General features: G+C 39.8%; 1 protein-coding gene across 2 annotated transcripts; it reads left to right on the top strand.

Moving 5' to 3' along the window:
• Positions 1-510: 510 nt before the first annotated feature.
• Positions 511-7600, top strand: cyp24a1 (cytochrome P450, family 24, subfamily A, polypeptide 1). Of its 2 annotated transcripts, none has more exons than XM_083972445.1 (12): positions 511-956; positions 1123-1313; positions 1436-1529; positions 1626-1719; positions 2161-2252; positions 2624-2735; positions 3926-4071; positions 4844-5010; positions 6060-6138; positions 6449-6646; positions 6767-6878; positions 7108-7600. In XM_083972445.1, the coding sequence occupies exons 1-11, from the start codon at positions 516-518 to the stop codon at positions 6875-6877; spliced, it is 1725 nt and encodes a 574-aa protein (XP_083828571.1). In that variant the 5' UTR covers positions 511-515; the 3' UTR covers position 6878; positions 7108-7600. The 2 variants fall into 2 exon arrangements, with proteins under 2 accessions (XP_083828571.1, XP_083828572.1); XM_083972446.1 differs by having other exon boundaries at positions 6767-6902.
• The last annotated feature ends 4879 nt before the right edge of the window (positions 7601-12479 follow it).

Raw genomic sequence — 12479 nt, 5'->3', positions numbered from 1 at the left:
TGAGGCACCACTATCAAAGTGTTGGATATAGTGAGGCTGCAACCTGCCAACCCCCATGTGAGTCCTGGTGTCTTTTAGATTTTAGGTTTCAATGGACATCAATGTATAAAAATCAGAAACATAAGAATTGCATTGAAAATGCCCAGTAACCCACCTTCACTCCTTCACAAAGAACACACTCCAAAACACAAGCAGAGCAAACACACACACACATACGCACGCATGCACGCACGCACGCACACAACCTGCAATCTGTCAAATATTTGCCCACGGTCCAGAAGTGTGGCAGTAGTATTTGCTTTGCCAAAGTTTCGGTTCTTCCAATGGCCAGTCGCTCTGAAACGCGGTTCAAGCGAACCGCGTCACCTCCGCTGTGGCCTGTGTGTTTATTTATAAAGCGAGGGAGGGGGGATGGAGAGAGAGAGGGGAGGGGGGGCACTTCCTCGGTCTATCTGGGGTCATACGATCCTCTCAACGTAGATCCATAAATGAATAGTGGGCTCGACGGCCACACCATGCAGGACCGGCCCCTGATTGGTTCATGGCACAGCAGTAATAAATACTCTTGGGGTATATATAATGCGGCAAGGTGTGAGAGTTCCAAGAAACGAGAAACCCCAAAGATAATAAAGAAGAGCTGCTGGGAACATTACTATTCTGCTTTCTTTAAAAAAATAAAAAAAAATACGAATTTGAGGATGAGGGCGCACATCCAAAAAGTTCCTCAGATTGTTGAGCTGCTGAAGAAGAAGTCTATAGGGCTGCAGCACTTCAAACCCACATCCTCTGTGTGCGTCTTGGAGGAGAAGGATGCTGTGGAGGCTGCGCCGTGCCCTCACGCTGCCTCCAGAGCGCACAGTCTGGACGCGATCCCGGGACCCACCAACTGGCCGCTGGTCGGCAGTCTGGTCGAACTTCTGCGGAAAGGAGGTCTGACCAGACAACACGAAGCACTGGTACAGTATTATTAGAAAGTTCTGCATTTTTGTTTTATTTTTTTTAGCGTTATAAGACCTTTTTTTACGCAAAAAGAGAGAGAGAGAGAGAATGTGTCCTATTTTTTTTTTTTATGCAAATCGGCTTTCTCTGAAAAAATTTAAGAATTATGTGGTTTTGTTTTAGGTTGATTATCACAAGAAATTCGGTAAGATTTTCCGGATGAAGCTGGGCTCCTTCGAGTCGGTGCACATTGGCGCACCTTGCTTGCTGGAGGCGCTCTACAGGAAGGAGGGAAGTTACCCTCAGAGGCTGGAGATCAAACCCTGGACAGCATACAGAGACCTGAGGGACGAGGCGTACGGACTCCTCATCCTGTGAGTAGACTGTCGATTCTCTTGATACCGATAACAATAATCAGTTTGAAGCAGAAGCGGAGACAATAATGGTTTATACTTTAGGACATTGAAGGCTGATGATCTTAATTGTTGGTTTGCAGAGAGGGTAAGGACTGGCAGAGAGTGAGGAGCGCTTTTCAGCAGAAACTCATGAAACCCACCGAGGTGGTGAAGCTTGATGGCAAAATAAACCAGGTAAGATCCTGACCTGTATAGTACTTATAAATAAATGTACGTAAGATTTAATCCGGTGCAGCTGCTCAGGGACTGACACACTGTCTGTAAAAACAGGTGTTGGTGGATTTCGTCGGCAGAATTGGAAAAATAAACCACAATGGGAAGATTGAAGACTTGTACTTCGAACTGAATAAATGGTCGTTTGAGAGTAAGTTCAGATGTTTTTGCTCAGTTATTCATTCAGGGAACAATTTAGGACGGTTTTCAGAAATGCTGAAAATGACAACCAAATGTTTAATTTTGTGTGATTATCATCTGAATAATGGGAAACAGGGAATGTTTGAATGTTAATTATATATACAGTATATATTATAGTATATTAAAACATCATTTAAAAGACTTCTCATTATAGCCTTATAGATTTACGGACAAATCATTTCAGTTTTACAAGCCATTACTTAATTATATGTTGTCATATGCTTCATCATATTGTATTATATTTAATTAGATTAAATTAGTTATGATTTTGTGACTAGGTCAAACCAGAAGTAAATCTCCTTAGAGTCTGTTCACTTGAAATGCATCTCTGAAGCTGTTCATTATGAGCTAAGGTTTTGCATCACACTCTTTGCTCCTCTCTGTCGTTTAGCCATCTGCCTCGTCCTCTACGACAAGAGATTCGGTCTTCTGCAAGAGAAAGTCAACGAGGAGGCAATGAACTTCATCACAGCTGTGAAAACAGTAAGTGCGCCTGTTGTTATTCCTCTCACAGTAGCAGTGTGTACTGTAGGAGAGAATGCTGGACATGATCTGTGAGACACCGAGGCCCAGGACTGTGCAGTTCACCGGGTTCACACCAAGCCGAGGTCAGCTGAACCGCAGCCATGATGCAGCAGTTCAGCGTCTGCCTGTATTTACTGGGATTTACTGGGGCAAACCAATATCATCCACAGACAAGAGATGATAAGTGAAGGCTCACAAAGGTCTCAAGGGGCAGTGGGTGCAGGAGGAAGGAGAGGAAATATTGAATCAAAGATCTTCAGTGAGAGTGAGGATGATTACATTTAACTGCTAATTCTTTGCTCTGTTGCTTTGTGTGTTTCTCTCTTTAGATGATGAGCACATTTGGCATGATGATGGTCACACCAGTGGAGCTCCACAAGAGCCTCAACACCAAAACATGGCAGGACCACACCGCCGCATGGGACCGCATTTTCAGCACAGGTACACGCAGTTTCTACTACACCAGCAAATGAGTTGACAGTTTGATTGTACGGTTTGTACCAGGACTTTGGACCCCTTACAAACCGCTCTGACCTATGTGATATCACGGACTGACATATGAGGAGAATGCAATTTTCAAGGACATTTCGTGTGTCATGTTTGCACAAAGTTTTTTGTGTGTCATTTAGTCAGGGACACGGGTTATTGGTTGGTTAGTAGAGACATGACGTGGCGTGAATGGAAAGGCCGGGTTGGTCTGAGCTCACTTCCAGTCGGACTGTGAGGAAAGCAGGAGTGAGATTTAAACCAGGTGCTTCAGTGTTTTGTGTACTTGGTGCTCTGGGTAGATGTCAGCCAGAGTCGTAGTAAACCGCATGACCTAAGAGGGAGAAATCTGCCAAATATTTGTAGTAGCGCGAGGTGGGGGCGAGACATCAAGGGATGAGAAGATGATGATGCTGTTTACTCGGCTGAAGCTGTTCACAGCCTCTCACAAACATACACACATAAACACACACTTTCCCAACAATTGGTGGCGGAAGGAACATGTGAGCATGAGTGTGAGCCTGATTGGGTTTTTTTTTTTTTTCCAAATAATTTGTTTAGTGTATTTTTAACTGCAGCAAACTGGCAATCAGTTATTTAGTCAGTTGAGTTAATTTTTGTGTGTCATGTGATTTAAATGATGCTCAGCCCTGTAAAAGCTTATGACTCACATACTGTAAACAGTCTGAGATCAAACAGGTGAACCTGGAACAGCAGTATAGAACTAGCGAGCCACTGACTTGTAGAGTCTCAGATCACAAGGAGAGCATGTCACATAAGGACAAACACCAGAGCTACATTTGTAAATGCTGAACTTTGATTTCACACATTGTGAATATCTCAGCGACCCCACAGAGGAATTTCTGCAAATCTGGTACAAACACTCACATGGACTGAAATAGGAGTGACCTAGTTTTGGTCATAATGTGAACTAATTAGGAGATTCACATCTGATATGATTGTGGATGGACAGAAAAATGAATATTATCAAATTTCCACACTAATTATAATATGAAAAAGGAGCAGTGGCCTTTATTTAGGAACAAGACTGAAGTAATGAAATACTAACATGAATGAAATCATCATGTACCGTGTAATATGTGAAATCTGTATGTTTACATGGTCCTTACTTTGTTCTCCCTCAGCTAAAGTCTACATCGACAAGAAGCTGAAGAGGAACGAAGTCAGAGCTCCTGATGACTTGATCGGAGACATCCTTCACCACAGCTGCCTGTCAAAGAAGGAACTGTATGCAGCCATCACCGAGCTGCAGATTGGAGGAGTGGAGACAGTGAGTGATGTTTATACCTCCAAGAAATAAAGTATCTTTCATTCACAGACATAGTTTCACATTTTGGGAAAATGTGCCCATTTATTTCCTTCACAAACATAAAACCTGCAGATTGATACCGTTCTCATATCTAGAAGAAGCTGTTGCCATTTCAGCTTAGAATAAAACAGCTAGCCTGGTTCTATCTCTGAAGCTCATCAGTCAACACATTATTTCTTCAACGGCACAACCCAAAGTGAAAATGTTAAATAGAGAGTTTTACCTTTGGACAGAGCCAGATAGTTGTTAAGCTAAGCTAACCACTGTGGACAAGTGTGCAATCTTGAGAAAAAAACACATGTTTCTCCAAAATGTGAAATCTCTGCCTGTTCCTGCGTTTGGTTTATGTTGTTATGTTATTTTCTGCTCTTAAATGAGATGATCACATAGCTGAAGCGCTTCCCCACTCAGCTCCCAACATGATATAACCTTTTAAAGGTTTTACCTTTCGCCTATTTTCGTTCAAGTGGGGAAAGAAAAAAAAAAGTGTTCAACCTCTAAAACAAACAGGTGCCCAGTGTTACAGTGCCTCAGAAGCAGAAAGTGAATGTGGTGTGGATGTAACTGAGGAGCCTTTGAGGAACCCCAAACATTCCTCAGCTCCTTTTCAGGACCCCACTGAGGAATGTACTTAAGAGTAGCTGCCTCACTAAGTGACATTTCCTCTCTTGCCTCCTTCCCTTCTTCCCTCTCTCACACTTTCTCTCTCTTTCTCTGTGTTTACGTTTCTCAGACCGCTAACAGTATGCTGTGGGCTATTTTCAACCTGTCACGTAACCCTGGCGCCCAGAGGAAGCTGCTGGAGGAGATTAGAGAGGTGGTGCCTCCTGACCAGGACCCGTGTGGAGAGCACATCAAGAGCATGCCCTACCTCAAGGCCTGCCTCAAGGAGTCTATGAGGTACAGTACAACAGGCCCCTGATGGAAACATGAAACAGCTACAGAGAGGAGAGGAGAGGTTGGTGGGGGGGTGGGGGGTCTTATTTTGGCCCTGGGCTTCCCCTCGAAGGTAACACATGGGCTTTGGTTGTAGTCTTATGGTTACATTTTCTCACAAAAAGACACAAATCTGGACGTCAGTAAAAGGCAAGGCAGCAGAGGCAAGGCATCTTTATTTATATAGCGCATTTCATACCAAGGCAACTCAATGTGCTTTACATAAAGACAAAACTTTTCTTTTTTAAAGAGAAGCATAAAATAGAATAAAAACAAACACAAAAAACAGAGTTAAAAGCAAGAGCAAATAAAAGTAAAATAAAAGAAAATAGTTAAAGTTTTAAGTTCTTAAAGAGAGCTCAGCTACAGTATAAGCACGTGAAAAGAGAAATGTTTTTAACCTGGATTTAAAAGAGATGAAAATACATCATCATTTGTCAAGAGTGTTCAAGTTCAAGTGTGTAATGAGAAAATAAATGATGTCCTAGACCATTCTGATGTGTACAAAGGCAGGAAACCAGCACGCAGATATTCACACGCACATGATGGAGACTTAACATGACATTACATCAGCCGACAAATTGAATTTATCTAAACAGTCAACAGTCGGCTTCAAATCAGACTCAGTGGCTGCATCATTTCACCCAGTTCCACGGAGATTAAGAGGGAAAACTGACACACATGACTGACTCAAAAACAAGCTTCATGAGATATGGTGGCATGACTAGCAACAACCGGTGGTCCCGGCTTAAAAAACCTGGTCACGTTCGGATCACTTCTTACTCACTATACAGTGCAGTCACAAGTTGTCATGTAACTTAAAGCTAATACCATAACCACATCTTCCAGGGAATGCATTTGACCCTCCACTGGAGATTATATCTAACATTTTGCACTGTGGAAAACACTGGAATGTGTTTAGCTCCCCTTAAACAGCTTAAATATCAGTGTCATGTAATACTAGAGCTTCATTCAGTCCATATTCTCATGTACTTTCTTCATATTTTTTACAGGTTATCGCCATCAGTTCCCTTCACCAGCAGGACCCTGGACAAAGACACTGTGTTGGGAGATTATGCCATTCCCAAAGGAGTAAGTGGCTTAGTTCCTGGTTGCCAGACACCTGACATGAGCAGATTACATTCTTGTATTAATTACATTATACTGATGTCTAAATGAAGCATTTTAGAAAAACCTGCTAACATACTGTACAAAGTCTAAATGGAGCAACTCTTCTAATGTGCACAGCAGCAAACATTAGGATTTGCTTTAACAAGATCTTTATTCCACTTTCATCTTGCAATCTAATACTACATATTCCATTTCTCTTAAACAAATTGTGAGAATTGTGTCACGTCCATTATAAAACTAAATTTTAATAGTTATTTTCTTCCATTTACAGACTGTTTTAATGATAAACACCCATGCGCTGGGCTCCAACGAGGAGTATTTTGACAATGGGAAGCAGTTCAAACCTGAGCGCTGGCTCCGAGAGAATAGCACCATCAACCCCTTTGCCCACGTGCCCTTCGGCATCGGTAAGAGGATGTGCATCGGCCGCAGGCTGGCAGAGCTGCAGCTGCAGCTGGCTATGTGCTGGGTAAGAGTTCAGTTCAGTTCAGCTGATACACTTGATCAAATGGCACTTCATTAAATACCTTTTTTGTCATAAAAACATCTGATCTGATCGGTACATTTGTGCTCGCCTCTCTCTCTGCAGTTGGTCAGAGAATACGAGATTGTGGCAACAGACAATGAGCCACTTGATGTGATCCACTCAGGACTGCTGGTTCCCAACAGAGAGCTGCCGGTCGCCTTCATCAGGAGATGAGGTAAGAAGGAAGGCTGGATCTCCAGTGAGTTTACAAGTCAAAGCCAAGAAAAAGACTGACCCATAACAGAAATGTTAAATCACCCAAAGACTTTAATACATACTATATGAGCTTGTGTACATAGCAATCTGTTTATTTAACTCTCAGGAAAGCTATGTAATCTAGTTCAACCATTCACTGTAAATACTAAGAACTGTACACTAATGAATAATTTCCTCTGCCCTCTCAGGCTCCATATTCAACTCTTCTGGACATAGTGACAGAAAGACGATACCTCTGTTTCCATGGCCCTGATGGTCCAGTGACTCCCTGCATTGCTGCTGTGTAAATAGAAAAAAAAGACCATAAAATTATTATTATACATGTAATCATACCATAAATACCTCATACTTATTTAAAACTATTACTTATGACTGTTAATAACTGACCAAAATACCGGTTGTAATGTACAAATTGAATGTTGTACCAAGGCAGCTGTTGTCAAATCTTAATGTAATGTCCTCATCTGAGACATGTGTATGTAGATGTCAAACTATCCATGCTTTTCCTTGTTTAATAACTTATAAACATATATCTATATAAATATATACACACAAACATATACAGTATGTATACACATATAGGACATGCATATGTTTGTTTTTCACTATGTATATAAAGTGTCATTGCAATGTTTTGAATAATGTACATTGTTTTATGTAGAGACTTATTTTATTCACTGAAATAAACATTAACAAATGTATTTGAGACTCACAGCCTGTGTTTATTTTTGAAACTGGTGCATTGCTAAGTGTCTGTATTAAAGTCTTCAGGTGATTTAAGCTTTCCCTGGAGTTTTACAGCTCAAGAAATTGAGCTAAATCAATATTGAAAAGCTTAGTTTAGCACGTAAACAAGCTGCTTTCTTTAGAATGTGGCTCAATACTGGACTCAGATCATTATAGGCTTTAGGCTTGATAGTTTTTGCTCTCAGACTGTTTGAGGGATTTTAAAGATCTGAAAAAAAAAAAAAAATATGAGGCTCTAGCTAAAACAATACTATGGGCAGAGTGCTTATTTTCTCACAATAATGGAGCTATCATACTGATGTAAATCAGGTACAATGATTATGATGTTCACAATCCTAGTTAAGTCTAGGCTACTGGCAGTCCAATATGTGCTAATTAATTCAATCGCAGGCCACACTGGAGGCTATTGTTACATTTTCAGGTCATGATTCACCTTTGACATCTCAACCTTTTCTCTTGGTTAATGTGCACGTTGGGAGATCCCCAGAGTAGTGTTTAGGATACAGAAACGTATCATCCTATCAAGTCTGTTTGTGTCTGTTTTTTTCTAACTTTTTTCACACAGATGACAAAACTGCAGGTACATGAGGCTGTAGTCTATTTACACAATACAATACACTCTCATGTTAGCAGTGATCTTCTGACTCCAGCTAGACTGGAAACCACAAGTGCAGATGATAAATTATAGCTTCAACCTGTATTTTCATCGATCAGTTATGAAGACTGACACTCTTGTAGCAACCATGCTGAAGCAGACATTACATTTCAACACTGCACATGACTTTGCGTGTATATGTTGATATGCACAACTGGGTTATTTGCTTCCATTAAAGAAGCACAGATGAATGAGTGAATTGCATAAGTGAAACCTATTTATAGATACAGATGCTAATGAAAAGAAATGTGTATGTTTCCTGTCGACAGTGAAGCATGTGTACGTACATTGAAGTTGAGGCCCTGGTGAGGATCAAACTCATGACCCCTGGTTTTGCTACACTGAACAGGAAAGATAAGAGAGACAATCCACAGCATCTTCCAAACACAGCAAGTGATGAAGCCCACAGTCAAGATAGGATATTTATATTAATAAATGCAGATAAGAAATATGGATATACAGTTTGAGGTTAAGTAAAAAATATACACACTCACGAATGTTAGAGATATTTGACTTTCAGGTGAAATTTATGGAAAATGTAAAAAAGTTAATGCTATAGTTATATTATATAATGAAAGTAGGGCATTTAAGTAGAAGTGTGGAATGGTAGGCTACATTTCTTCACCTCACACAATGTATTGAAACAAAAGCTAACAGCAGTGGTGGGTATACCACAAAAAAAAGGTCAATGTCTCAATAAATTCTCATGTGGACAAAGGATGTCCACTTCTTTCTTTCTGTGACTCTTCCAGTCTCTCTGTGTCTCTGTTCAACCTGCTGATGACACTCTGTGACACTCTAAGCTCAGTGGACACTTCCCTGTTAGAACATAAGTCTGAAGCCTCCACATGGCCAAGTAGGCTACTGCTGATGGATTGTTAGGTGTTGTCTTGGTCTCATGATGTCAAAATGACTGTTTAAAAAAAACAGAACATTTAGTGGTGGATTCATGGTTCAGAACGTTGTTTTGATTTGTGCAGTTCATCACCTTGTTAGAGAACAGCATGCTATGTTATACTGTAAGTACTATTGAACAGTTGGACATGTTCATTCAAAAGTTTAGAGAAGGTCAAATCTATTTCACTTGTAAAGGTTATAGGGCACTTAAGGTGCATTCTGAAATGTCATCCATAAACCCAATATACCTACGTACCTTTTTGTGAGTAGTGTCAGAGAGTGTCACATTGTATTTTTAAATCTTACTGTATCTAATCTGTTTGAGTAGGTGGCTTATCATATCAACCTAATCCTACAGTACAATCTTAAAATCATGTTACACAATATAATTTGCCATTGTTACCGTATTCAGAGATTAATGGGGCTGGTGTTAGGAGGTGAGGAGCTTGTACACAGTCTGCTATATTTAGCGGGAAAAATACACTTAAAATAAATCCTACAACAGGAGCAGAAATAGAAATGGAAGTTGTGAATGTGCATTTCAGCATCTTAACAACTCTCTCTCTCTCTCTCTCTCTCTCTCTCTCTCTCTCTCTCTCTCTCTCTCTCTCTCTCTCTCTCTCTCTCTCTTTGTTCCTATAAAAACAGAATAAGCATGTGGCCCAGCACAAGTGGGTCCAGTGCATTTACTCAGTACTGAAAAATGTTTCCTTTGCATGTATATTTCCATGTTTTCTATTGTATACTGGTGCTAAGACCAACATTTTTTCAGACCTAATTACACTTTATAATAGACTTCCAGATGAACTTCCATGAAAAGGAAATCATCAAAGTTCTTTCTTACAATCAGTTACTTTGTGACCTAAACACCAAACAGTGTACCTCTGTTTTTTGCTGATAATATTTCTGTACTTTTACTTAAGTACAATAAATGTAGGGCTTTCTCTTGTAAATAGCTCAATTACATAAGTAGGTCCTTGTTTATACAGTATATGAAGAAAGCGTCTGACAACTCATGTGTTTCTATTTTGCACATAGAGGACAGACCACTCATCGTTGTCCTGATATCCTTCCTTTGCAGTTGCACACCACTTCACACCTTGATTCAATTGTGACTCTCACATGACTTACATGTGACCTGTACACTCACATGTGACCTCAGGTGACATTAACATGTGAAGGGGTTACATGGCCTCACAGCTCACAGGTCAGGAGGACTGGTTAAAGCCCCTTGGATGAAGGGCAAAACCTTCTGAAGTAAAACTAAGTATTTACTGTATTAATAAATCAAAGCAATTTAAGAGGATAAAAATGTTGGAGAAACTATAAAATCAACTTTGTCATGTTTTACTGTATTTCAGTTAAAAATGTGTTGGAAGTTGGAATTTGCATGTAAATAATTAAACATTTAATTTACATATTACAATCACTAGAATTAAAGGAAATTCACCGATCCCAGCTGAAATAGGTTGGGGGTAGGGTACACCCGCCAGACTATCTCAGGGCTGATATAGCAAAACAAACAACCTCACACACTCAACATTCACACCTACAGTATGGGCAGTTTTACAGTTGCCAGGTAACCTAAATGTACATACAAGCAGTGGTTTGGGCCAGACAATTCTGGACACATTTAGGCAATTTTGAGTAACAAGAGACAAAACAGGTAGACAACAAGAATATTGGCTTGATCATGTCCATTTTGCCTGATTCCGCCCTAGCTGGGACTTGAACTCACATCAAGAACCAGCGCCTAACTCAATGAGCTAATTGGCAGGAAAAGCAACCTGGCATGTGGCTTCACAGATGGACTCAGATAGTCACCACCCAGGCAGCTGTTGTCAGGACAGATTTCAATAATTGTTAAAATGTCAAAAATTCTGTTATCAAACAAAAATCTGATAATACAGTGCAGCTTGACAGCATAGAAATGTGTTTTGCTTCATAAGAAAAAATCTGATGTTTAGAAATACCATTCTTACATTGACTCCAATTGTTCCATGAGGGCAGAATTCAAAATGTTTTCAAAAATTCAGTTTTTTAAATTAAAATTCTGATATTTGCCAAACTTCATCGACCATGACTCTAAATTATTGTGAATTTTTCGACATGTGCTTGGAGTCGAGTAAATCTGGCATGGGACCAGAGCTTTGTGCAAAGTTTGGTGATTTTTCATGTATGAGAAGTAGGATTTCTTAGGAAGAAGAAGAAGAAGAATACTGGGGAAAACAATAGTTCCCGGCAGCTTACACTGCCTGGCCCCTAATTACTCTTGACTGTGGGGGAAAGCGGGAGGGAACTAATAGACTTGCAAACACAGAAAGGTCCCCGAGGCCAGGGTTCGAACCAAGAACCTTTCTTGCTCTCAGGGGAAAATCAATCTGTTTGTTTAGCCGGGTGGAAATAAATCAAGCTGAACCTGAAAATAACATGGTGAGGTAAGGTGAGGCCCTGAAGAGGTTTGAACTCATGACCCGTCATGAACAAGAAGGCAGTGCTAACTACTACTGAACACCACAGATCAACAAAGGTACAGATGCAGTATTATCATGTGATAGTTTCAGTACGGTGGAATAAAATTTTCAAGTATCATACGCAACATTATGGATAATACACCACACTATATGAACAACATTACTGTAATATTGTATTGTACTATACTATAACCATTAGTAAATAACTGAAAGTGTCTGTTAAATATCCACAAGCTCTGTGTGTGGCTGGGGGCAAAATATCAAAACCACAACTCTAACTATCTCCATTGCTACACTGACTGCTAAAAGGTCGCCTAGGTTGAATTGGGCCCTAAACTCAGCATCAACACGCGTTTTAGGTTAAAATTGTACAATACTGCCACTTAGTGGCCAAAAGTTGCCAACACTTACTTTCTTATTTGACTGTGACACAAAGTTTTTTTTAAAGTTATATTTATATTTTTGAGTTAGCTATATATGCAAAATCGTGTGTGTAATCCATTTGGCATACTACACAAATAGAAAAAAGAAAAATCTGTAATACAGTTTTATTTATTTGACAAAAAACACAAAACAAATGAGAGGCTATAAAAATGAACAAATAAATAAGTATACTAAATGAAAATTAAATAAAAAAGAAGAAAACATTGGATATAAAACAGGGTTATAAGCAAAAATAATAAAAAAATAAAAAGTCGATTGAGTCATTAGGTAATACGTGAATCAATAAACTACATCCAAATGGTCTCGGGTGTATTTTGTTTCACCTGTATTACATATACATCAC

The sequence above is a fragment of the Trachurus trachurus genome (genome assembly GCF_905171665.1).
Source record: "Trachurus trachurus genome assembly, chromosome: 5".
NCBI lineage: Eukaryota > Metazoa > Chordata > Actinopteri > Carangiformes > Carangidae > Trachurus > Trachurus trachurus.
This window is presented reverse-complemented; position numbering and strand designations above follow the sequence as displayed.